Source organism: Panicum virgatum, chromosome 6N, assembly GCF_016808335.1.
Source record: "Panicum virgatum strain AP13 chromosome 6N, P.virgatum_v5, whole genome shotgun sequence".
In the NCBI taxonomy this organism is placed as follows: domain Eukaryota; kingdom Viridiplantae; phylum Streptophyta; class Magnoliopsida; order Poales; family Poaceae; genus Panicum; species Panicum virgatum.
In genome coordinates, this window is record NC_053150.1 from 12,468,735 (window position 1) to 12,494,999 (window position 26,265).

Consider the following 26,265-nt stretch of genomic DNA (forward strand, 5'->3'; position numbering starts at 1 on the left):
AAAACAATTAGTCTCTTATGGTATTTCTGTCTTCTAAGATTGATGCATCCCACTAGAAAATGTTAATTTATATTTCTCTCAATCCCCATTGAGCCACCAACAATGGAAGAAGCACTCCTTCATCCACCTTACTATGTCTCTTCATTTCTCTCATATTTGTAACTTGATCATCCAAGCTGTCATTTCCTTAAGTCTCTCTATCTAACAATACACTACCACCACCACCCCTTCCACTTCTCATGATCTGTAGAACCCAACGCTCTATATATTTTGCTTAGTCGAAGCCATCGTAGCGTTACACACACTCTCGACTCCATTATTCCGTTCGGTTCTGGTAGCTCCTTGCCTTCCCCAGCTGTTTTGCTACTCTTAAATTTTGTCTTGCATCACTGTGGCATGCAAGAAGAGCACCGTGAGGGATTGTTCCAGGTCTCTTCTCTTCAATGTTACACATTCATTCATTATGTTCTGATATTGACACTATGTTTGGTTCCTCCTTAATATTTTACTGTTTGATACAACTATATTTGTACAACTATATTTCCAATTATCAACATTTCACACACAACTGCATTCCTCACATTTCATTTTAAAAAAATATTTGCATAAATTTCGCTTAGCCAAAGAGTCGATACAAAGTCGAATCACTTCACAAAATGATGCAGACTTTTTCCATTTTCTCCTAGAATAAAATTAAAGCGATCTTACCATACCAATTACGATTCCTCTTTTTATCAGTTTCATCAACTTGAATTTTTTATATGTACTTCAATTTTAGTATTTAAGCATATCTTATATACAACCATGCCATATATCTCCAATGCTAAAATTGACTACAACTTCATATCTCCATCTTTTCAATACACTCAACTTCAATATTTTTGTCCACAAATCCCGCAGCAACGCGCGGGGTATTCAACTAGTTTATAGGATGGTTTGGACCCGCGAGATGGCAAGAGCTAAGAGGGCCGAACAGGGTAGCAGGGGCACATAGGCTGGTGTTTTAGACTAGCGCTGCCGTTCCCTACTTCCTTGCATGCGCACTGAGTTTGCATTTGGGAGCAAGACTTGGAGCTGAGCAGCACTGGAAGGGCAGGGCTGCAAGCCCGCAAGGCAGGGTGCATCGCCGCCACCGCGCCAATACGTCTAGGTAGTTTTGATCGGCAGATCGGGAATCGAAACATGAAGCGGTTAACCGTCTGCTAACGGGGCCGCCAGAAGCAGTTTAGGCCTGTATATACATATCAAAGTTGGGCTAATTTGGGGGACCCCTGGCACGTGGGGGCGTGCAGTCGCACAAGCCGCACGTGCCTTGGGATGGGCCTGTTAACACATAACTGGCAATGAAAACCTATTAGTTTGCACAAAAAAATTCATAAACTTGTCATACAAAATCATGAGGACAAACTTTAGAATAAAATTGAGTTCAATGAGCTACATTTACAACTTTTTTTTTGAAATGAACAGGCATGAGAGCTACCTATTAGTCAACAACTTTTAGCCGATAACTTTTTCATTTTAATGGTTTAGAGGTTCAGATATTCAGCATGTGATCTCAGATTTATTAGAAACAAAATCAACATCAAAGTCAACTTTGTAGTTTTTTTTTTAATTTGAGATAGCTTAATTAGAGTTTCAGATTCATAAACGTGAGCTTAGAATAACAACGTCGGCTATATAGGGACAACTTACTATGTAGCTAATAAGATAGTATGCTTGAGGTCATCGATTCCATTCCCTGTGAGATGGCTAGTTTGAAACCGGTAATGATATATACTTGGTAAAGTAATGGATGCTCTAACAGGAAACAACACTTTTTTTTAAAAAAAGTAATGGATGTTGGAAGAGCTTGAAATTAACTTCACAAAGGATGTGAGATGGCTAGTTTGAAACCAGTAATGATAAATGTGTACTTTTTAAAGTAATGATGGATGCCCTAACAGGAAACAACACATTCTAATGGATATGCTCTAACAGCTGGAAACTTCGCAAAGGATTTATTCCTTGCATAGCGACTGATTACCCAAAAGGAATCCTCTCTGACTGTGAAATAATATTGCGGGCTGGCTTTATTCCATGACGCCAAGAACAAATCCTGATGCCTGCCGTCACTCACAGGTACTCAACAAAGCTAGATTATTGCCGTGACGCCAAGAACAAATCCTGATGCCTGCCGTCACTCACAGGTACTCAACAAAGCTAGATTATTGCCGTGACGCCAAGAACAAATCCTGATGCCTGCCGTCACTCACAGGTACTCAACAAAGCTAGATTATTGCCGTCCCGTGCATAAATATCCATGGAAACCCCTTCAGGAACTAGGTACCAACAAAGCTAAGTTTCCGAATAATCCAGAGCGAGCAATAATTAAGCCAAGATGGCTGAGGCCATCGTGGGGTCGATGCTATGGAAGCTGCAGCAGGTGGCGAGCAGGGAGGCGCGGACGCTGGTGGCCGTGAACGAGGACATCCGGAGCCTCCGTGACAAGCTCATGTGGATGCAGGCCTTCCTGCGCGACGTCCAGCCGTCGCGCCGCGTGCAGCCCAACGAGCTCATCAAGGTGTGGCTGCAGCAGACCCGCGACGCCGTCTTCGACGCCGAGGACGCCGTGGACCAGTACTTTGTCCAAATTGACCTCTCAAGGTACGCGTATATATATATACCACGACGCGACCACCCACACCTAGTAGTCTTTTTTTTCTTTTTTGAGAGGATAGTATCATAGTAGTAGTGTGTGTATACGGCAGCGTTATTCTACACACTAGGTGTAGAATAATTCTACACCTTGTAGCTAATACTGACGTCAGCACCATTACTGGTCAACCTGGCTGACAAGGCACTCCAATCTACTCCTTTGTTACCACATGATACTAAAGGATCTTTAGACTCCCATCCACCCCAAAAGTACAATTGGCACTGGGTCCAATCTACTCTTTTGTTACCACCTGGTAATAAAGTATTTCCTTAGACTCCCATCCACCCCAAAAGTACCAAAATGAAGAAGATCCAACCTTTGGCTTGTTTTCTACTAATGAATTTAATGTAGGCTTGCTGATGTACACGGACTCTATTGCTCACCTGGGAGCACATGTAGAAAACTAAAATTACTCATGTTATGGTTTCGTAGCAAGCTAAAAAAGCCATATATAATTTAGAAAATTTCATAGAACCAAGTGTCTACTAGTACAGAAAAAGGAGATCTCATGGAGGTTGTTGTAACAATTGAAAATATATCTCATGGTACCGTTACTACCAGAAAATAGAATATACTTGGCACCAAATAATTTTCTTGAGTCCAAATTGAAACCTCAAGGAATATGATTACAATAGTGGTGGTAGGAAACGTCCAAGTAAATTTATAGGTGTCCAAAAGGGTCAAGCCCATTGCCCTGCCCTAGGCACCGCCCGAAAAAGGTTTCCTGTAGTGGAACATGTCTACATAGGTTTAAGTCCTCGATTTGATGTATTATTTAAAAATTTGACTTCTGTATTTATTTCAAATTTTAATTGTGTTGTTCTTTCAATAGTAGAGAATGTACCACTATTACAAAAACAAGTATAAGAGGGCTAAAAATAACATGGTCTTCTAAAATATCCAACTATTTTCACAGACAGTCAAGCCATTTTTGGAGATATAGTAGAAAAACTACCACCTCTAAAAAACTATTAACTTTTTCAATTATACATACAACGCAGCCACTCACAACGCACACACACTTAGCCCTATGAATGCAGACATGCAAACCCTACTTATGAGTATCTTCGAAGACTAGGCCGGCCAATCTTTGAAACGAAGTCACCAGTCGGCTCGCTGTCGATAGGAACATTTGTCTACCACTGAAAGCACAACGGTATTAAATCCTGGAAAATTCGTCCACGAGGAGTCGAACCCAAAAATTAAGATGCTACTGAGACTCTTGTAACCACAACGCTACATGCTCTTTTGCCTAAAAAACTATTAACTGAGATGGGTCTTTTAACATGCTCACCTCTAAAAATAGAGTCTGTTTTAAGAGGCAGACTTTTTATGAGGCTCGCCTCTGTTATTTGGTGTGAGGCCCAGTCAGCCCATTAGAAACAAAATCTAACATTATTTTGGTCCAAAAGTCCCACCGACTTGGGTGAGTCTACTAGATCTCGTACTTTGTTTTTCTAGATCTCGTACTTTGTTTTTCTAGATCTTGTACTTTTTTTCTCGTAGGAGAGCTGAGCATCATTACCATTTTATTAACAAGATAGAAAAATGGGACAAGAACCCATACAACTCCAAAATGCTAGGGAATCAATGCACACGACCAAAAAGAAGCAGGGTGCAAACTGACGCCCTCCCTCTCTTTCCCTCTAGGCCTTGTTATCAGGACCAAACAGGACCCGCGGTCCAACCGAAAAATCGAGAACCTGAGCTTTCGCCATTTCGGTCTGCGTAAAAGACCGTTCTACAAACAAACCACTATTGAACCGCTTGAACCGGGTCCGACGACTGTCCGGTTTTTGGAGAAAATCGCTCAAGAAAACCGGCAACAAACTGCTTGGTCACTGGGCTTCCGCGGTGGGCACACCTGTATGCACGCAGTTGGGGCAAAAATGGTGGGAAAAGGGCAGATTGAGATTCAAACTTGCGATCTGAGCCTCGAGAGAACACGTCCGCACCACCGAGCTACACAGCTGTTTTTTTTAAGGAAACTTAGTTTATTTGAATCGTAATGAACCGGCGGCCTAACCGTGATACCGGTCCGATATCCGGTCCGGTTCGAAGAAAATTTGAACTTCGGGTGGAATGCAATCAGGTAGCATAAGGTCTGTGGTGTCAATGTCCTCCATCAGGGCCCGGTTCATCTGCCACCCGGTGCTTTGATGGCGGCAATGGCGGAGGGCCCTACGGGCAGCGAGCGTTGGATGGGGCTTATATTAGGCTGAGCCGCTCAGCTATCATTGTCGATGGGCTCGGTGGGCCTCATCAATAAGGAGGGCTCAACAGACTGCTATCAGCCCAGTTCACAAACGGCTGAGGATAAATTTTAAATACGAGAGTAGCTGTGACCTCATTCACTTACGTTCAGCCCGGAGCGCAGCCCATTTCTGGCTCCGCCCCTGTCGATGGGCTCACTGGGATTTTTATTTTTTCAATTTCGAAAAACATTTCAGAGACGAATATAGGATTCCGCCTCTATTAATCTTCATTAACAGAGGCCACACGCCTCTGTTAATCTGTTTCACTTTTGGCTGACTATAAATCTCTGTTTCATTGTAGCGTGCCCATCCGATTTACTTTGTCCCTCCGAAGTGCTCATTAGGGTAGAGTGTGTATGCGCATACGTACGTCCATTTATAGAGCGTGAGTACGCGCACATTTATGAGTATGTGGTTTATACTACGATTTGCAAAAGAAAACTTGTAATACATGATTAGAAAGGTCATGACTCTTGATTTGATTTGTAGATTTAATTATTATCAAGACACCAGGGTTGAAAAAAGATTTGAACATCATCCATAAACTAATGATACACATTTTCTTCCTGTAGATTCCCTAGCTGGAGCCGTGCCACCTTCAGTTTCTTTGCCAGCTTTACCACTCAAGTCGTGGTCCGGCGCGACCTCTCCAGCAGGATCAGGTTGATCAATGACAGGCTGGAGGGAATCATTAAAAACAAGGACAGGTACAGGTTGGGAGAGTCTACTACGCTAGGATCAATATGGAGGCCATCCAGCTCCACGTCACCTCTCTCAGAAAAGATGTAAGTTCTTCTTTCCAAGCCTGTTCACATAATCACATGCATATTAGCATCTCTTGGGTATCGAATTGTTTTCTTGTACGGATCCATATGGATTTTGTGAGACATAGTTTCATGCATATGCTTGTTTTCTCTCTCTAGAGGGAGCATCTTACCCAAAACTTGACTGAAGTTTTGTATGCAACGTGCATGACAACTTTTGTGAAATATTCTCAGCTTTTTACCACAGCCTCCACGTATGATATCGTGATATCATGACAAATCTTATAATTTTCAGGCTTTGTTTGCTTTTTATAGAATTTAAAAATAATTTGGCCACACATTCATGGTCATGTTTCGTGACCAAGATGTTCAAAATTTGCTTTCATATCTTGGATAAGACCCCACATTGGACTCAATAACATGAATATTATTTTTCCATTCATTATATTGCATTATCCGAATCACTTGTAGTTCAAATTTGACTTATCCCCAAATAATCCTTTTAATGAAATAAACTAACTAAATATGACAAAAAGATCTAAAGCTATACAAAATTTTAACATTGAGTATCACGTACAGTATGTGGACAACAAAAAAAGTTTAGAGGGCAGAGGAGATTTTTTTTTCTATTTTGCCGAGGGCTAATAGAGACACTCAGGAAAGATACGCTTTTGCCGAGTGTACTCCAATAATACACTTGGCAAATAACATCTTTGCCGAGTGTCACTAACGGACACTCGGCATCCGGCGCTAGGCTCGACGGCCGTGTGCACGTGGCGGTCACGTGCCACATATTTTTGCCGAGTGTATTACGGCACTTCGCAAAGAATAGCTTTGCCGAGTGTCACTAACGGACACTCGGCAAAGAACTAACGTGCAGCGCTGGGCTCGACGGCGTGGTGCACATGGCGGGCACATGCCGCTCTTTGTCGAGTGCCCTATTTCCTACACTCGGCAAAGAGCTTGTTTGCCGAGTGCCTTATGTTTGCCTTGTGATTTTTGAGGTGCACTCGGCAATCAGCTTGTTTACTGAGAGCCCAAAAAAAAGCTCTCGACAAAGCTTCATACATCCGGCAAATAGCCTGTTTCCGATAGTGTAATTACGTAATATAATGTTTTCACCTTTTTTAGATAATGAAAAAACATCTGGCTTCATCATTGCCCACAAGTGAGGAATCAGACCAAGTTATTGCAAAGAAGTTCTCATACTCATGTTTAAAGAAGACTCACAAAAACAACAGAAAATCAGTTCACAATCCTAGACATAACAAGCCTTATAGATGTATTCTTTCTTTCCTTCACTCCGCTGCAACTTGGAACCAATGTTTTAGGACTGCACAGTCAAAAACACTATCATGTCTAGTGAGCCCAACAGAAGCCAGCCACACCTGGTAGTAATAACAAATTCAAATGTTTCCCACACGGCCACACTGTTTATACCAATTGCCAAAAAGGTTAAATGTTGAAAAGTCTCAAAATTACTGCAGATGCAACATTATTTGCTTTCTTAGCAATTTCTTTTAGCTAGGTTGTCTTTGTTACTGTGATGTTATTGGTAATTAGGAATAATCACATCGACCTAACTGCAAAACTGTCACTTTTATTTATGGTCCATATGACAGTATCCTTCCTTGCTTGTAAGTCTACATTTGATATCAAATTATTATATTCTATCAAGTTGTTCCCAATAAGTCCTCTCCTAAAAGAGACATTAAGGGGAACCGTGCTAAATACTTTGATTACTGTTGCATGTTTTTACGAACTATGTTGAATAAGTTCAGGACTTGTAGCTTAAGGTTAGTTCCCTAACCCTCTATCGCTATGTTAGATTTTCACATTAGAGACGAGGCTAGGCTGCCATTATTAGTGACATGGAAAAATGCCTCACTTATATTGCGTCTCTAATGTGGTGACATTACGAACGTGTGAAAACATGTTAGTGATGACCCTTTAGCAGTGACATAGACAAAATGCGTCACCGAGGAGGGCTTGGGCTTGAAAACATGTTACAATTTGGGTCATCCATCAACTGAAATGATGCAGCTCCCATTACATATTACAGATATCTCATCTCGGGGAGAGACGAGTCATGGACCATATACTAGAGAATCATATTCTTGGGCCGCGTCACTGTTAAAAGACATCAGCAACGTGTCGTATCTTCCCAGAACCTGATTTGAGGACCGTCCCTTAAGTTGCACCTCATCAAATCCAAAGATCGATCATTTACTGCCATTAAGCCCGTCAAAAAGCGAGAATCCTCCACTTTCTTATTAACTTGGGAAAGCGTTTTATTTTTTAGGTACTTATTTCATATGCCACAATCTATCTTCGCTACAAAGTTTGTATAACTATTTTACTAAGCAAGCACTTATTTTGTAAATCTAGATTTTGAATCCCCAACCCTCCTTGTTCCCTACGCTGGACGCTAAAGCCACTTTACAAATCTATATTTTTTCTTATGCTAATCATTTTACCACAAAACGCTTGATCTATAATATTCTATTTTCTTGAGAACCCCACCTCTAAGGAAAATAGCATATACAGAGGTCATCTGTATAGCACTGAATTGATTAGCACAAGCCTGCCACCAACCGATACAAACTTACTCTTCCAAACTACAAATCTTTTATCAATTCTATCTTCAATAATCTTTCAGCTTTATTATTTAATTTTCTAAAATGCATAGGTATTCCCCAATATCGAATGGGATAGGATCCTACTTTACAACCAAAGAGTTGTGAATATTGAGCTTCATATTCTTTTGTTTGCCCACAACAGAAAAGCTCACTCTTATGAAAGTTTATTTTTAGACCAGATAATTGTTCAAAGTACAAAGCAGCAGATTCATATTTTTTTAACTTGTTCAATATCATGGTCCATAAAAATAATAGGATCATCTGCATATTATAAGATTAATAAACCATCTTTTATGAGATGAGACACTATCCATTTTATCTGATCATCCTCTTGATTCTCGCAATAACGATTGCTAACATTTCTGCCACTATATGGATCACCTTGTATTGTATGAGCCCTTTCATACCTTGGAAACTACAATCCTGACTGATCTTTCACTTTTATACCAACATTTCCTGCTTGTACAAAAGCTTGTACCCAGATGCAAAAAATTGGGGGAAAAAACCCTTTCTTCTAATGTTTTCACTTAATTACGCCATATAAAAGTTCACTTGTACACACTGTTTTTTTCCTGCAGTAGTGTGGCTGCATGCTGATAGCAGCCTTCCATACTGTAAGAGAAACTTTCCCCATGATTTTAGTTCATCGTCACTTTCTTACCCATCTTTTCGTTCCTTACTCACACACCTCTTCTTCTGTCCATCAGTCCAACCCCTCTTCTTTATTTACAAATTATTTGATGACAGCTGTAGTAGGCTTGGATGATCAGGAAACATAGGAATGCTTGTGTTGTTGAAGGTGTCCCCCCTTCAGTTAACTCAATCTTGAGTTTCCTTAAAGATGAACCAGTCTCTGATGTTTAACAGGCGCTGAGAAACCGCAAGGTCTAGGCCTTGGAAAGGTTGCATAATTCCTTAGGCGTGGTCAAGTATTGGTGTTTTCTGTTTTCTTTTAGGCTTAATTTTCTAGTTTGGATCCCTGACTCTCATATCTGGTCCCCGTATGAGTGCAAGGAATTGTACGGGGGGTCCTCCTTTTTTTCTCTCTAATACAATGAAATACAGATCTACTGCGTTTTCAAAAAAGTAACTATTAGAATGAATTCAATTCCATGGGTCCAAACGAGGCCTTAGTGTTTTCTATCTCAAAAATAAAAAACAACACAAGGACATCCATGCATTATATTCCTATTTGTTATGCAGTTCCCAACCCTACACTTTCATTTTTAAGGATCCTTCTAGTTCCTAGTTTTTGACCGATTTCCCCACTTATGCGCATGAGTTCTTTTTATTGCTTAAATAGGGCAAGGCCTAGTAGTATTGTACTAAACCTCCCACCCATCGTGGTACATGCATGTCAAGCATGAGTGGGACGTTGGACCTATATATATGCCCAAAACTAATACAATAATCACAAACGCTTTTATGAAGTGTGATATATATGTGTGCTGTGTTCCTATCGATGAGAATTGTCTGTGAAAATGTTGTTTTTCGATAAAGGATTTTCCCAGCTTTTATAGAAAGCAAATTGCAAACAAGTATTATCCGTCTTACAACGGTCGGAACGACCAACAAATACAGCAAAGGCTCAACATAGCACCACAGAAGAACTAGTCTTAAAACTATGGGAAATGAAAGCTTATAAAAGTTCGAAAGCAGGAGGACAATCTCGGACTCTCTCCAAAAACTCCTCCATCCACCCCTTGATCTGCTGCCGCCACCTATCCAGAGTAGCTTGATCCGAGGCTCGCAGCAGCCGACACCATTTCTGGATGAGAGAATCAAATTTGAAGAAAATGTCAGTCAGTACCTGCAAGAAAACACCCTCAATGGCCATTTTGTTTTGGACATTCCATAGAGTCCAAAGGATCCCCCCAAAGGTCATTAGTTTAACCCCCATAATCTCTACATCCCAAGGGAAGCTACCCCTCCAAAAAGTCCCTCATAGAAGTCGGAAGCCGATCCCAGTTCAGCGCTTCAAGGGCACATGCCCAGACAAATTTAGCTAGGGGGCAGTGGAAAAAAATATGATCGCTAGTCTCAATTACTTTGCAGACAACACACCTGTCGTCTCCCTTCCAATTTCGTCGTTTAAGCACAATCCCAGTCGGAAGCCTGTCTTGGAAGGCCAACCATAGGAACACTTTAATTTTCATAGGAAGTTTACTCTTCCAGAGTCGCTACATTCGACCATTCAGAACCCCCCTGTCTGAAAGAAAATGATACATGGATCGAGTGGAGAAAACCCCCTTTTTCTCCAAAGCCCATCTAACCTTGTCCTCAGTATCAGAAATTGATGTCTGAGAAAGGACTCTTAATAAGTGGTTCCACTGTGTAAGATCCGATTGGTCAAGGGATCGTCTAAAATCGATCCTCCAATCCCCTTCTACCCAACAATCACTGACCAAACTGGTTTTGTTGTAGCAATAGTCATATAAGCGTGGGAATTCGAGTCTAAGGGGAGTATCTCCTATCCAAACGTCCTCCCAAAAAAGAATGTTTTTCCCATTGCCAAGAGAAAAAGTCGCCCCCCACTTGAATTTGTCCCTGACCTGTAGAAGGCCTCGCCAAAACTAAGACCTAGTTTGCCTTTTGCAGAGGGAAAAGGGTTTGTCTCTCAAGTATTCGGCTTGTAATAGCTGACAACATTGATCGTCTGGTTCCTTATTGTATAATCTCCAAATCCACTTGATCAGTAAGGATTCATTAAGAACTCTGGTATTAAGTATACCTAAACCCCCAAAATCTTTAGGAAGACAAGAATTATCCCAATTGACTAGGTGATATTTAAATTTATCAGGATCTCCCCTCCAAAAGAAACGAGACCTAACTGTGTCCATTTGGTGATGAATGCCCTCTGGCAGAAGATAAAGACCCATGGTATAAATGGGTATGCTAGACAGAGTGGAATTTGTGAGAATCAGTCTCCCTCCATAGGATAGGTGCTTACCGTTCCAAGGTTGTAATTTGCTTTTCAGTTTGTTGACCACATTATCAAAAGCTTTCACTGGTAGTTTTTTGTCACTAAGGGGGAACCCCAGGTATTTCAATGGCAGGGAGCCAGTTTTGCAATTCAGCATATTTGCAATCTCTATTTGTCTTGCTTCTGACACTCCAAACATATACATTTCACTCTTATGATAGTTGATTTTAAGGCCAGACATCCACTCAAAATAGTATATGAGAAACTTCATATTAATTATAGATTCATTGTCACAAGAGATCATCACCACTGTATCATCAGCATATTGGAGATGAGTAATGCCCCCCTCTTGAGTCAAATGAGGTACTACTCCCTTTATCAGGCCTTGAGCTTTAACTGTCTCCCACATATTCGAAAGGGCATCCACAGCCAAGTTAAAGAGTAATGGGGAAAGGGGGTCACCCTGTCTTAACCCCCTGTGTGTCTTGAAATAAGGGCCATTTTTGCCATTTATGTTGATACAAACCCTGCCCCCCCCCAACAGTACTCATGATCCAGTGTCTCAGCTTGTCAGCAAACCCCTTCCTAAGGAGAACTTCCTCTACAAAGTCCCAGGAGATGCTGTCATATGCTTTCTCAAAGTCCAATTTTAGGATCACCCCCTCTAGCTTTTTGCTGCTTAGTTCATGTAGGATCTCATGCAACATCACAGCTCCATCCACAATATATCTCCCTTTAATGAAAGCTGTCTGGCAGGGGGCTATAATCTTTGGTGCTACATTGGTTAAACGATCCATCAGGAGTTTGGTAAAAATCTTGAAGCTAACATTGAGAAGGCAGATAGGTCTGAATTGTTTTACATTGTTAGCTTCTTTCACTTTTGGCACCAGAGTGATTACTCCATAGTTTAGTCTGCTAATGTCTAGGTGGCCCATATAAAAGTCATCCACAATTAACATAAGGTCATCGTTAATGACCTCCCAACACTGCTTATAAAAAGACACACTGAACCCATTAGGGCGTGGGGCAGTATTTTCCTTCATTGAGAAAACAGTCTTTTTGACCTCTTCTATAGAAAATGGTTTAAGGAGCTCATCATTATCCAAGTTAGAGAGCCTCCCATGTTCTGCCCAGACATTCTCACTTAGACCTACAAATCTAGCTTGCTGCCTCCCAAAAATCTGCTTATAATAGTCATAGATTAATTTCTGAATTTGATCAGGATCACTAGTAGCTTCCCCCTCATTTCCAGTGTCCAAAGAGAGAATTGTCTTTTTCCTTCTCCTCCCATTGGCAACCAGGTGGAAGAAACCTGTATTAGCATCCCCTTCCAAAAGCCATTTCTCACCCCCTCTTTCTCTCCAATAAATTTCCCCAGCTTCCATTATGTTTTCAAGGTTAGTTTCTAGAAGAGCTCTATCATGAGCATCACTAGAAAGTTCTCTAGACTGCTGGCCTCTTGAGTCAATTTCTTAGATTCTATCCAAAATAAATTGTTTCTGCCTCTTATATTCTCCTCTAGCATTTAAACCCCATCCTTTTAAGAATTGTCTCAGGCCATAGACATCCCCATGCCATCTGTCCAAAGAGTAAGCAGTATCAGGACACTTGTTCATAATTTCCCCCAATTTTTCTTGACACTTTCCAAGAACCCCTCAGTAGAAATCCAGTGTTTCTCATAGAAGAACTATCTTTGAAGCTGAGTTATAGATTCTTCTGAGTCTAAAAGCAAGGGACAATGGTCAGAGCCTAATCTGGTAAGACTAGAAAGGGAAGTTAGAGGGAATCTGGACTCCCACTCTGTAGCCACTAACACCCTGTCAATATTGCTTTGGACTGGGTTTTCTTGTTTATTTGTCCAAGTAAACCTTGTCCCCCCTTTGTGAATCTCTATTAAACCCAGATCACCAATAAAGTCATTAAAGGCTCTAATTAATCTTTCATCTGCCACCCTTGAGCTTTTATCCAAGGCTGATCTGACAAGATTGAAATCCCCCCTATCATCACAGGAAGAGTAGCTGCCTAGCATCTTGTTCTCAGTTCTTGCAGAAAGTCATCAGAAAATTCATGGTTTGCTGGTCCATATACTACTAGGATATCCCATCTGAAATTTAAAAGTCTGTGTCTGACAGTAACACCAACAAAAGTCTCCCCCAAATCCCAGTTTTCAACTTGCAGGATGTCCTCTTTGACTCCCACCAGAATTCCTCCTGAGTGCCCTCTGGATGGAATCCAAATTCCAACTAAACATCCCCCCAGGGGCCAGGCTGTCCAAGTCATGTGGTGAAAAGGTCTGCTTGATAGTTTCCTGAATTCCAATAATGTCCACCTTCTCATTTGCTATCAGCTCTTTCAGTTGTCTTACCCTAGCTAATTTCCCCAACCCTCTGATATTCCAAAAAAGGACTCTCATTTTTTCATGATTCTTTTAAGTTCCCTGCTCAATCTGTCCCCTTTCTTCCTCTTGGAAGGTTTTTTGTGAATATCAGACACCCCCCTTTGTGCATTATAAATAGGCTGAAGGAGGAGATTTTCCCCTTCTAAGACATGAGTATTATCTAGTTTCTGATTTTGATGAAAGCAGAAATTGGCTTCAACTAGCTTAGCCCTAGCCTATTCTTCTAATTTCATAGCAAAAATGCTTTGTTGTGACTCCCCTAGAAGAGTGCCTAGTCTAACTTCACATTTATAGGCAATTTCTTCAAGCAGATCATCATTACAGGAATTAAGGACTAAAAAACTATTACTGTTACTAGGAGGTGGGGTAGACAAACCTGAGAATCTTGTTGTGGTAGTTCTTGTTGGTAGCCCTGCTACCCTGACACTTTTTCTAGTTGCAACCACTAGCATGAACTTCTTTTTGGAAATCTTCTTTTTAGATAAGATCACCTCCCAAGCATCTTCCATTTCATCACCCTCTGTATGCACTACTTCCTCCCAGTTTTTGGTGTTGTCCAATTCCACCACTTCTCCCATGCCAGAAGCTTCTTGAGATGTTGGCTCAAGTAAAGGAATATCAGAAGCATCCTCCACCGAATCATTCAGACACAGGGTAAGCCATTGACTTTTCTTTAGCAGGTGAGTGCCTCCCCCCTCAGTATGCACCACAAAACAATCCTGGTCACTTAGCCCCTCAGCATTTTGGTCCTAGGAGCCATCCAAAACTTGTGAGAAGTCTTCTTCCTGAGACTGTTGGATTTGGACTATAGGTTCTATACTAGGATCATAAAAAGCTTGAGGTACCACTTCAGAGACAACACTCTTAACTGAGTTCAGATTTTCCCCTCTAGTGTCTGACTCCCCTTGCTCAATCACATTCTCCTGGCATTTCTTTCCCTAACTAGCATAATGTTTGTTAGTAGGGTCTCCTCCACTCCCAGTTGTTGTGGGCGGTACAAACTTATGTCGATTGTGTTCCCTGTTAGGAGGTTCCTCATCAGTATCATACAAATCATCATCTTCACCCCCCTGAGTATCATCATCAGGCTTATTTGGTGGAGGAGGAGGTGGGACATTTCTTGTGCCATTACTTTCAGGGGTGACCTTAACCTCATAGCCTACCCCTTCCACAAAGAATTCTACAAAACCCCTAAGCTTGAGTATATCATGAGCTCTCAACTTCACCCCGATTGGTCCTTCCTTGATTAAGGAGAGTTCATCAACAACCACTACTTCTCCTAGTAGCTGAGCAATCAGAGTCACTGCCTCTACTATTTTGGCTGGGGTTGGCACATTAGACAGCAGGACCCACCCTTCTTGTAGGATTGATGAAGCTGCTAGATCCATGGAAGATGGTGTAACTGTAGCTGAGATATTGTATAAAGCCAACTCAATCCCCTTAGATCTAGAGAATGTATCCAGCAGAACTTTGTTTGGGAAAGCAGCAAGGAATTCGGTGTCAGAAATTTGATGCACACGCCATGCCCAATTCTTGTCAAACATGTGCTTCAATTCCTCTTCCAATCTCTCTGAATCCACCTTTCCCCTCTTGATCTGGATGAGACCCACAAATTCAGATGTCTTCTCTTTGGTAAGACCCGGAATCTTCAGAGAATGGAAGCCCTGTCCCGGGATGCCAAAGCCAAACATGTGCATCGAGCAGCCTTGAATGCTTGGACAGTTAGCTCCCAGATGACCACTTTCCTTGCATCGGAAATAGAACGGAGGGTTCGTGCATGAGGCTTGATGGTGTCCTTCCTGATGACACCAGTAGGAAATGTTTTCCTCCTTAGGCCTGAAACCTGCTCTGTTCGTCTCCCACGATCCTCCTCCCCTCTCTCTACCAAAATCTTCATGGGGTTTGGGACCGAGTCGATCGTGGACTGAGGAGGGGTTACCTTGATCCTGGGTAAAGCGACGTTGCGGAATGTCAGCGCGAAATCTGTCCATCTCGACCGCCTTTCGCTTCCCCTGGAACTCATCGGAGCGGATTCCACGGTTTTGGCCTTCAGGTTGGCTATCAGAGAAACCTCCCTTGGCGAAAGCTTCCCTTCTCAGCTCTGCTTCACGCCGTCCATCTCTTCCCCCCTCCTTCTGAGACCAGCCACCGCCTCTGAAATTGCCAGATTTGCGGTTGAAATCAGCTGTCCGATCGCTTTCCCTGTGCATCCTCCCTGGATCCCTCTCCATCTCCCCCAATTGAACTACACTGGCTAAGGAATTGGTAAGCGGCGGAGGAGGGCGCACCCTAGTTAGCTTGCGAGCATGCCATCCCTCACGCCTGATCTCCTCCGGACAGGCAGGGTACCCGTGCTCCCCCAATACAGCGGGTTTGGGTATCCAAAGCCACCGAGACCCGAGATCAACCCGCCATGAGTGCCCAAAAAGTTCATCGATCGAACGGCCAAAAGGGGGTTTCTCATCTCCTGGGACAGCTGGCGTCATCTCCTTCCTCCGCGTGACCCCAGGACGGGTTTCAGGGATCCAGTGAATCGCAACTCCCAATTTTGCACACGCGCGCTCCAAATCCCAGTCAAAATCAGACGGACAGTGCGGAGTAGATACGGGTGTGGGTGTCGGACCAACCTCCCCTATGAACTGTATCTGTGGGAGCGCAGAAGAGACTGCGTTTGATTTCTCGAGCTAATTGCTCGCGTTCATCCCACTCTCCCCCTAGATTGCGATGTCTAGTACCACGAATCTCCTCAGAGTTCACTCGGCGATTGATTAACACCCTTCCTCATTGATTGGGCCGTGTAACTCCCTCAAAACATCCCCCTAAACTAGAGATTCCTGGTGGACGGGATGCAGAGGCAGCCTTGCGCTCCTTGTCTCCCAGCAAATCGAAGCTTTCTGAGTACCCAGCACTCACCTGGGATGAACTCGGAGCCGCCGAGGAGATGTGTTCGTCGTAACTCCTCTTGAAGTTGTTGCATCGCCCCGCTGCACGTCTCGCATGCGAGAGAGGAGATGCAGGGCGCTCTGCTGCGTGGGGAGGCGGGGAGCGGTTGGGGATCGGCAGCCGATCCGCCGCCCACGGCGGTTGCGTTGCTGGCGGAGCACCCGCCCTCGTCTCCGCGCTCTTCCCTCCGCTCATTTTCCCAACATCTCCGGTGATGTTGTTGTAATCCCGATTCGTCTGTGAAAATGTTGTTACATACCAGTTTGAAAAGGATGCATGTGATGGACCATGAAGGATTATTTAGCCTGGAATGTAAATGGATTACAAATCGGCAGAAAATATATGCTCTTCCATTGTAAAATCGGTAGATGAGGGGTGATCAAATTTGACTGTTGATTAGAATCCTTGGCTATTGATATGTCTTCTTGCTAATTCATTCATATATGCAGGCATATTTGTTGTTGATGAAGATTTTTTAGTGGAATTGGTAATTATCAATTTACATCATTACTAACGCTAGAAAAATTATGACAACAGGGACGACGTGGTGCTGCCACTAGTGGGACGAGAGGAACTAGTGCACAATCTTAAGAATTTGCTTTATAAAAGCAAAGAAGATCATGAAAATGTGATCACTGTGACTGGGGAGAGTGGAGTCGGCAAGACAAAGCTAGTGAGGACCCTGTACGACAGGCGGCAGACCCTGTCTCATTTTGACATCTATGAGTGGGTGAGCTTTGGTCCTAATCTTAGTGCCTCTGATGTCCTCAAGATAATCATCACACGCATTACTGTTGGAGAAGAATGTCACAAGGACAAGATCACAGATAAACTGAAGGAGATATTGAAAGGAAAGAAGTATCTGTTTGTGATCGATGCTGAGCTCAGTGACTCAGAGTGGAGCCGCATTTTTCCTATGCTTGATGTGGGTGTCGAAGCTGGCAGCAGAATAGTGAGAATTTCACAGAGTACGCCACATCAACCACCCCCACCATATAAAGAAAAAAGAGTTGTGGTTCCAAAATTTGAAGACAATGAAGTAGTCATCAATCTGTTCAAGAAAACCTTCCTAACATATGGCAGAAATGAACTTCCTGAATATCCTGACGAATCAATAGAGAAATTCAGAATGAAGATATTGGAGAACACAAAAGGATTGCCGCTGGCGGTAGTTCTTCTATCAGGCCTTCTGCGGACCAAGAAGTACCCTAATGAATGGGAGACAGTGTTTGATCACCTGAAGAAAATGCAGTCAAAGCAGATTGATAAGATTTTATCCCTCTGCTTCGATGACCTTCATTATGATCTGAAATCTTGCCTCCTCTACTTTGCTGCATTGCCGGTGAATACTTTTATCAGGGCAAAAAACATTGTGTGCATGTGGATGGCGGAGGGCTTCCTGGTACCAAAGGCCACAACAGTGGAGAAAGTAGGAGAGCAGTACCTGAAGGAGCTGATAGATAGGCGCCTTGTCAACTTGGCGCCAGTGTGCTATAATGTTCCTGGGAATGAGCGTGTAGCTGTTCAGAGCAAAGTACACGCTTTCCTGCAGCTTGAAGCACAAGAGCAATGCTTTGTGGAGATCCACCGTGGTGATGACATCCCAGCCTTGTCGGATGTTCGACGCTTGTCGCTCCAGAATCACAAAGACAAGTATGCAGCTTTGTCACAGCCTCTACCAAAGCTGCGAGCCATCCTGTCAAACTTTGAGATAGAACAAGAGGCTCCACAAGTTGGCGAGAAGCTGCCAGGTGAAGCTGGAGAACAAGATGGAAATGGATGCCCTGGTTTCTCAATAAGAGGAGGGGGTTACAAAAAGAAAAGGCAAGCCAAGTCTTGTGTGCAGGACCTGCTACATAATTCAAGGTTCCTCCGTGTCATCCATTTCAACGGCCTTGAGGTGGACAAGGAGCTTCCCGCCGAAATCGGCAATGCTGTGAACCTGCAGTACATCCGAGTTACCTCCTGCTCCTTGGAGAAGATCCCATCATCAATTGGCAGGCTGTGCAACCTCCAAACTCTTGATGTCCGAGGCACGATGGTCCGAAGCCTTCCAGATGGGTTCTGGAGGATTCCGACGCTCCGTCATGTGCTGGGCGACCGTCTCATCTTGCCTAAATGTGTTGGTGACTTGAGGAATCTGCAGACACTCAACAGCATAAAGCCTGACTATGATGACGCCCATGCCTGGGGCAAGAATACCTTCACCCACATGACCCGCCTCTTGTACTTGCACATCCGGCGCGGTGAGAGTCAGGGCAGCCAGGACATCTTCTCCTACCACAAGAACAAGGCTGCCTTGGTAAAAGCAATAGCCATTCTCAAGTACCTTGTCGTCCTCATCATAAAAGCTCCTGTCATTCCCTCAGAAGTGTTCACTGTGTCCAACCTCCAACGTCTCAAGGCAATGGAACTGGTCGGGAAGCTTGACCTTCCTCAAAATGGCATCCCTGAGATGGAAGTCCGCAATCGCCTCCCAAATCTCAAGAAGCTGAGGCTTATGGAAACAATGGTGTCACAGGAATTCATCAACCAACTTGGAGGCCTGCAGTTCCTTTCCACCCTTGAACTAATCAGCAATTCTTTCAGGCACCTTATCTTCAAGGATGGATTTCACAGCCTCAAAGAATTGACGGTGCATGACGAGACACTCAACAGGTTGGAGATACATGAGTCGGCACTTCCCGAGCTTGGGGATCTGGATATTGTCAACCATAGCAAGGAGCTCCGTGTTGTGATCCATGGTCATTCCAGGCTTGTGAAAAACATTGAAGCTGAGGATGAAGAACTTTTGGGGATTATGGAAAACAACAAAGAGTGTGATTCCAATGCCTGAAGATTGAATGTGAGCTGATGTGCTTTTATGCATGCTTCTGATTGCAGTGTATTCTTATATATGTGCCCATGTATTTTATTCTGAGTATTTCGGAACCTTGTGTGCTTCTGCATGATGATTGTACTACAATGTACGTGTCACCCGTTAATTACCATGGTGTGTATTTGCTGTGTTGACATGAGTAACAAAGCTGTAAAATACTTGTTTGTTTTGCCTTTTTTTTGCAATGGATGTGGGAGTCACATACGTGATCAACTAATAACCAGCTGGGTGCACTACTTACTGCAGATACCCAGAGGGAGGATTGTGTGCCCTTGAAATAGATTGAGATGCTTTACCTTAACAAACACTATCATTGATTATTAGACATCTAACATCAAGTATCTTAAGCTGTTAAGTGACTGTTCCATGAGATTGTTGCCTCTCATTTAGACTGCTGATTTGGGTCTGTGCAGCAAATAAAATGCTTTGAAAAATCAATCGTGCATTATGGCTCAAGAAAGGCAACACCAATACTCAAAAGGCGTACTTACCTTATAGAGATGAAGAACGTGTCGAGAATTGGTGTCTATTGGAGAGAACAAAGTAGTGTATGCAGGTCGGCTACCGAGCAAAAGTCCTTGAGTAGTAAAAGGAATCGGTGCTCGTAGCCTAAGAGGGAGAGGGGCTGAATTAGACAAACTAAAACCTTAACCTCAAGCTCTAACTAATTTGCACATAAATTAAACTAAGACATGCTATCTAGATGTGCAACTAGTATTCTTTTAGTGTGAAAACCCTCATCCCAAAAGAGTTATGCAACCTATAGCCAATCCTATCAAGATTCTACTCTATGAAAGTAAAGGCACACAAAGAATGCAATAAGTAAATGCGGAAGCTTAAAGGATGGATGAGAGAAAGCAAACTCTTTGACACGAGGATTTATCCCGTGGTTCGGTTAGCCACAAAGGTACACCTACATCCACGTTGTTGAAGCACTCAAAAAGAGTATTGCTTCCGGCAATCAAGTCTCTTCCGTGAATACAATCACAATCATCTTGATCCCGTTTTCCACTAAGGAGCTTCACCAAGAAGGGTGGGGGTCTTCACGTCCCCCACACAAAGATGTTGTCGCCGCTCCACACCAAGCCGGAGGGTCGAAGACGTTGCCGACGAGCCACCAAGACTCCAAGGGCCAGCACACCGAGTACAAGAGGTGATTCTCTCCTAAGGCACACAACCTTGATCACCCACTCACTCAAGAGCTAATCTAGCACTAACACTTACAAAGCATGTGATAAATCTAAGAATGTGATCAATTTGCTCTTTGGATGGCTTGGAGTTGTTCTTCAATGTGCATGAGGTGTGGTCTCCAGCAAGCTTCAAATGACCAGGGGAACCCATATATAGCCCTCCAAGTTGAACTAGCCGTTTAGAGCCGTTAATCCTTTTTCTACGTAGGACGTCGGATAATCCGACCAAGTGGTGTCGGATCATCCAGTCTCTCTAAGCACTGATGTATCCATTGAGCTTCTGACAGCTGACGTAGTAGGCACTGGATAGTCCGATGCGTTACTCCGACGGGGCATCGGATCATCCAGTCCTGAATAGTTTTCTTCTTTTGCGCCTGTAATGCTGACATCATTACTCCGACGCTTTAGTCCGACGGGGCGTCGGATCATCCGGTCCTGAAGAGAACGCCCTGATCCCCAAGACATGCTCTCTGAAGTATACTACGACAATTAGTCTGACAGTCCTCTTTCGCTGGCGTTGGATCATCCAGTCGCACTGGGATTCTTCAACTGCATTCTGTGTCCTGTCAGAATTGATCCGACATGATGCGTCGGATAGTTTGACGGTGGGGGTGTCGGATAGTCCGACGGCACGTCGGATATTCCGGTGCCTCCTGAAAATCTTGTTTCTTCTTTGCACTTTATCCAACTTGCAGCAGTCATTTGGACACTCCAAATATATTCTATCTCTGCTTTTTCACTGCGACTAAAGTGTCTCGACGGTGGTTTGAATGTCTCGACGGTGAATTGGACGTCTCGGATATGGTTTGGACTCCATCCAAGGGACCTAAAAATTCCTACAAATATGATCTTGCAAACTCGTTAGTCCCATTGATTGTGTTGTCATTTGATCACCAAAATCACTCGAAATGGCCTAAATGGGGCCATGTTCGTTACAAGTAGATAAGTTTTTCGATTAATAAATGGAGGGCAATATCTCCAATCTCTTTCGAATGTAGCATGTGCAAAGAGCAACAAAGTAATTGCAGTTAAAGATTTTGTTCAGCATAACAAAATGAGATGATTCTATATTTGTGTCACAGGCTGAAATGAAGTGTAGCTGTGTAAGTGTACCCATACTATTTCAGAGGAAGTATTCAGTTCCAAATATGTCACACTTAACAAACCACCAAGAAGAAAATAGACATCATTTCTTCTATCATTTTTTTTTGGAACGAACAGCACTCGATGAGTGCGTTTAGCTGGTTAACTCACAGTGTGAATTTGTTCTCGCTTTTGAGAAAAGTGTGAATTTCTTCTGGTATCCGATCCAGCATGAGTTTAACCTGCATGAATCTACTCAAGAAAATTATGATTTCACAAACCCCAAGAAACATTTTTGCACTTTATTTCAACTAATAGAAGACGTCCCGAAATACTTTATTTTGGTACTCGCTCCATTTGATGATGATTTCTTCCTTCTGCTTCTGTTTTCCACACTGCGTACAGTTGAAACAAAACAATAATATAAAGCAGTTACTGTTGTTTGAAAAAAAATACCTGGGAAATTTGATGAACGAGCTTCTCAAGAACAGGCCGAATGTTCGAGAATGCAAACAAGTGCACTGAGGTCATCAATAGGTACACACCATTCATTCAGCGACAGTGTCTTTAACTTATGCCCTATTTAGATGAAAAATCCAAAATTCCAAAACTGTCACATCGAATGTATGTGGCACATGCATAGAGTATTAAATCTAGACGAAATAAAAAAACTAATTGCACAGTTTGCTTGAAAATTACGAGACAAATCTAATAAGCCTAGTTAGGCCATGATTACTAAATTGCTATAGTAACACATGCTCTAATGATGGATTAACTAGGCTCATTAGATTCATCTCGTAGTTTATAGATGGAATCTATAATTTATTTTGTAATTAGTTCACATTTAATAGTTTAAATGTGTGCCGGCATATCCGATGTGATATTTACGGGGTTTTTGCATCTAAACAATGCCTTAGAAAATGCTGGGTTCATCTCAGATCCATTTTGAAAAATGAACTGAGCCACGTGCAAAAAAGTGTGCCCTAAAAAAACTTGGAAAAAGTGGAAAGAAAATGAGTATGGATATAGCCATGTAGGTGATGTAATATAGTCCCTGTTTGTTTCCGATTATAATCGGTTTATTGGTGGAAATAAGCGATAACCCCACCAAACACATCGCTTATTTTCGCTTCTGTGGTAATCTGCTTCAGAGATTTGAACTACGAGAAGCGAGAATCAAGAATCGAGAAAATCTTCACTTCTCTCGGCCATGATTAGATTATAAGCTAAACGAAAAAAAACATGGCCTTACCGTAACAATGTAACATGCATTCTGAAAATCGAATATTACCCTTAAAGTTATCTCCCTCAATGCAACATGTAGGGACGCAGGGGGAGAAGAATGATGTGTGGCGCTGCGGCGAGTGGGGCGGAGAGCGTTTGGGAATTGGGAAGAGGGAGCTGGCGGCGGCGTCTTTCTCGGGGGAAAAGGTCCATGTTATCTGCCTCAACTTTTCCTTCCTGAACTCCAAATTCTAAAACAGGCTAAACAACCTTCCAGAACTTTTAAAACCGTTCATTTTACCTTCCTGACTGCTTACGAGCATTTTCCGATATGGTTTTGTCTTTGTCTTTTTGTTTATTTTGGCTAAATATTAAAAACAAATTATAGTAAATCACAGAAAAATTATAAAATCAAAAATCAAAAAAAATTTAGACTCCACAAGAGTATATCTATATTATGGTATGCTTTAATACAAATTAGATATATAATATGGTATGTTTTAGTATAAATTTTTAAATTATAATACAATATGTTTTATTACATTTTTTAGCTTTAGAGCATGCTGTTGTATAATTAATTCAGGAGGTAGTTTACCCAGTTTTAAAATTTAGAGAGGAAAAACAGACTTTCCCAAAAGTTGAGGGAGGTAATATGGACATTTTCCCTTTAATATCTTGGCGAGGAAGTGCAAGTGAAGGTGAAGCGTGCTGTTCTTGGGCTTCATCTTCCTAAACCATGGAGGGCCCAAAATCTACGGTCTCTTTCCTGCGGTTTTTTCTTTTTTATATTTAAAAAAAATTAAAATTTTAAAAATATATGTCCGTTTTGGAAAATTTCAAAAATATACCCCGGTTGCCCTATTGGGGGGCTACAGGGCTCAAATGTAATTTTTTTTCTTCAAATTTGCAACGAAGTCCCTGGAGAAAAAAAAAAGAGGGGCCCTGTCGCCCGTTGGGGGGCGACAGGGTCCCTATTTAAGCCCTGGCCGCCATTCCCTTTGTCATTTGAGCCTAAAAATTTAGGAAAAAAGAGAGGGGTAATGAAGCATCGAAGTATAAACATACCATCTATTGTATGTAATGGAAAATACGAGAGTGATCAGTGACGAACGTAAGTGTATAAATAAGCGGTCCACAGCTATCTCATTACAACATCAGAGATACAAACATCAGATATATCTAACCACCCCTATGGCGTCGGACCCTCTTAGGCCTCTGCTGGGCACGGACATGGCCCTCGGAGCTTTTCATGTCACTAGAATACTAAAAAGCACACATGTAATTAATATAACGATAAGAAATAAGAACTAAGAAATGCATTACGTAATGTGAACCACCAAATTTTACGTCATAATACAACGATAATGAAACACACATCACACATGCAGTGGCATGTCAGAACCCGTTGCAAACTACGGTAAACAGATTCCGGACTAACCTAACATGCCTTAGGTAATTTAAAAAAAAACAGAACAAACACAACGATGCAGCATGTCACTAGCACTAGGGTAGTCCTAGTAGCCGTACCCCCACGTAGCAAACTGCGTTGAGCCTTCTCCGCAGTATCCACCCATTGCAGGTGGTGCAGGCGGTGGTGCCGGAGGCGCAGGGCCCTTCTTCTTGTGACAAGGGCAGTTGCAGTAAGGAATAGTGTATGGTTCATCCTGTGAACTGGCTGCATTGCTGGTATCATCAACTTCGTCGTCTTTGTTACCCTCGCTCACTTCCTCATAATGGTTCACCTTGCATTCTAGATCAAAGATCTTTATCTGGAGGTACTCGATGAACTCCTGAACAGAATCAATTGGTGCAGGATCTACCCACCTGACCCGGTCGCCCGCGGGGGGGGGGGGGGGGGGGACAGGCCCCCCTGTCGCCCGCAGGATGGGCGACCGGCCCCCCTGGCGCATGTAGGCTGGTCCACCTGGTTGGTCGCCTGAGGGGTGGGCGACAGGGGCCTGTCGCCCGTTGGGGGGCGACAGACCCCCTCTTTTTGTTTTCCAGGGACTTCGTTGCAAATTTGAAGAAAAAAAATTACATTTGAGCCTTGTCGCCCCCCATAGGGCGACCGGGGTATATTTTTGAAATTTTCCAAAACAGACATATATTTTTGAAATTTAAATTTTTTTAAATATAAAAAAGAAAAATCCGCCTCTTTCCTCCCTTCATGGTTGGGCCAAAATCTTGTAGACCTCCTATTTTTGCACCAGTTTCGACACATGGAAAGCCTCTTTTTTTTCCCCCAAGATTACTCCTCGTTCGATTTTGTAAAATCTGCTTTTGTAAAACAAAACGCATACGAACAGAGTTGAAATAAACACACGTGCACGCCACACCCTGCTGGGGTAACCAGCAGCTTATTATAAAGTTTAGCACAGACAAAGCTCGACAGAGTTGAGTTCATTTCAACAACCAAAACTAAGCAACACTACTAGGACGTAAAACTAAACGACGACCACAAAATGCCTTTGACATCTGCAGAAGTCCTCCAGCCAGTTCCACAGAACCTTTGCTCTTTCCATCCAAGTATTTGATATCTCCCTCCTTCAGTAATAAACCCACTTCGGTAAATGAAATTGCACTAATGATCATAGACATTCCATTTATCAAAGTGGGGTCATCAGGATGTACTGGATCCATCACCAATCACCATATTCTGAATTTGCTGTTTCGTAACCTGACACTGTAAACAAAAAGAATTGCAGTAATAAGCATCCGAGAGTAAGAGAGATCTATATATTCTTTTGAAATGGATCTTAAAGAAATGGAGAAAGGAGATAATAACATACAATCAGGAGGAGAAAAATTCTGCTCAATCTGAATTTGCTCGCTAGGTACTCCATTGGTCATCAGTAATAATAAAAGTTTTTCAACCAGATTATTTTTCTTGGCACATCTTATCTCAACCATCTTGAGTTGTTTTGACACAAAGAATAATTCTTCCTTTGGGTTGTATCCCTCATCTGTCTTAGTCACAGGATATCGTGTCTGAAGAAAACAAAATGGATTAGTTAAAAACATGGTGGGTTCAAAAAGAACAAAAATTGAGGTAATTGGCAAATGCATACCTCACAATATCCAAGTTCAAGAGTGAGCTTCTCCAGAACTGGTGAGCATTGGAGAAAGTAAATTAATGCACCAAAGTCAACGGCCAAACACCACTCGTTGAGTAACAAAGTTCTTAGTTTGCTGAATGTAGTGCAGGAATTGCAGTCCTTTCTGAAGATAAACTGGACAGAACACAGTGAGCAGTAATAGGTGTTTCAGTAGTAA

General features: G+C 42.5%; 1 protein-coding gene across 1 annotated transcript; it reads left to right on the top strand.

Annotated features, from left to right (window-relative positions):
* Positions 1-2,298: 2,298 nt before the first annotated feature.
* Positions 2,299-19,668, top strand: LOC120679107 (putative disease resistance RPP13-like protein 3). Its single transcript, XM_039960617.1, has 3 exons — positions 2,299-2,643; positions 5,523-5,735; positions 17,155-19,668. Exons 1-3 carry the CDS (start codon positions 2,378-2,380, stop codon positions 19,451-19,453), a joined length of 2,778 nt encoding a protein of 925 aa, XP_039816551.1. The 5' UTR covers positions 2,299-2,377; the 3' UTR covers positions 19,454-19,668.
* The last annotated feature ends 6,597 nt before the right edge of the window (positions 19,669-26,265 follow it).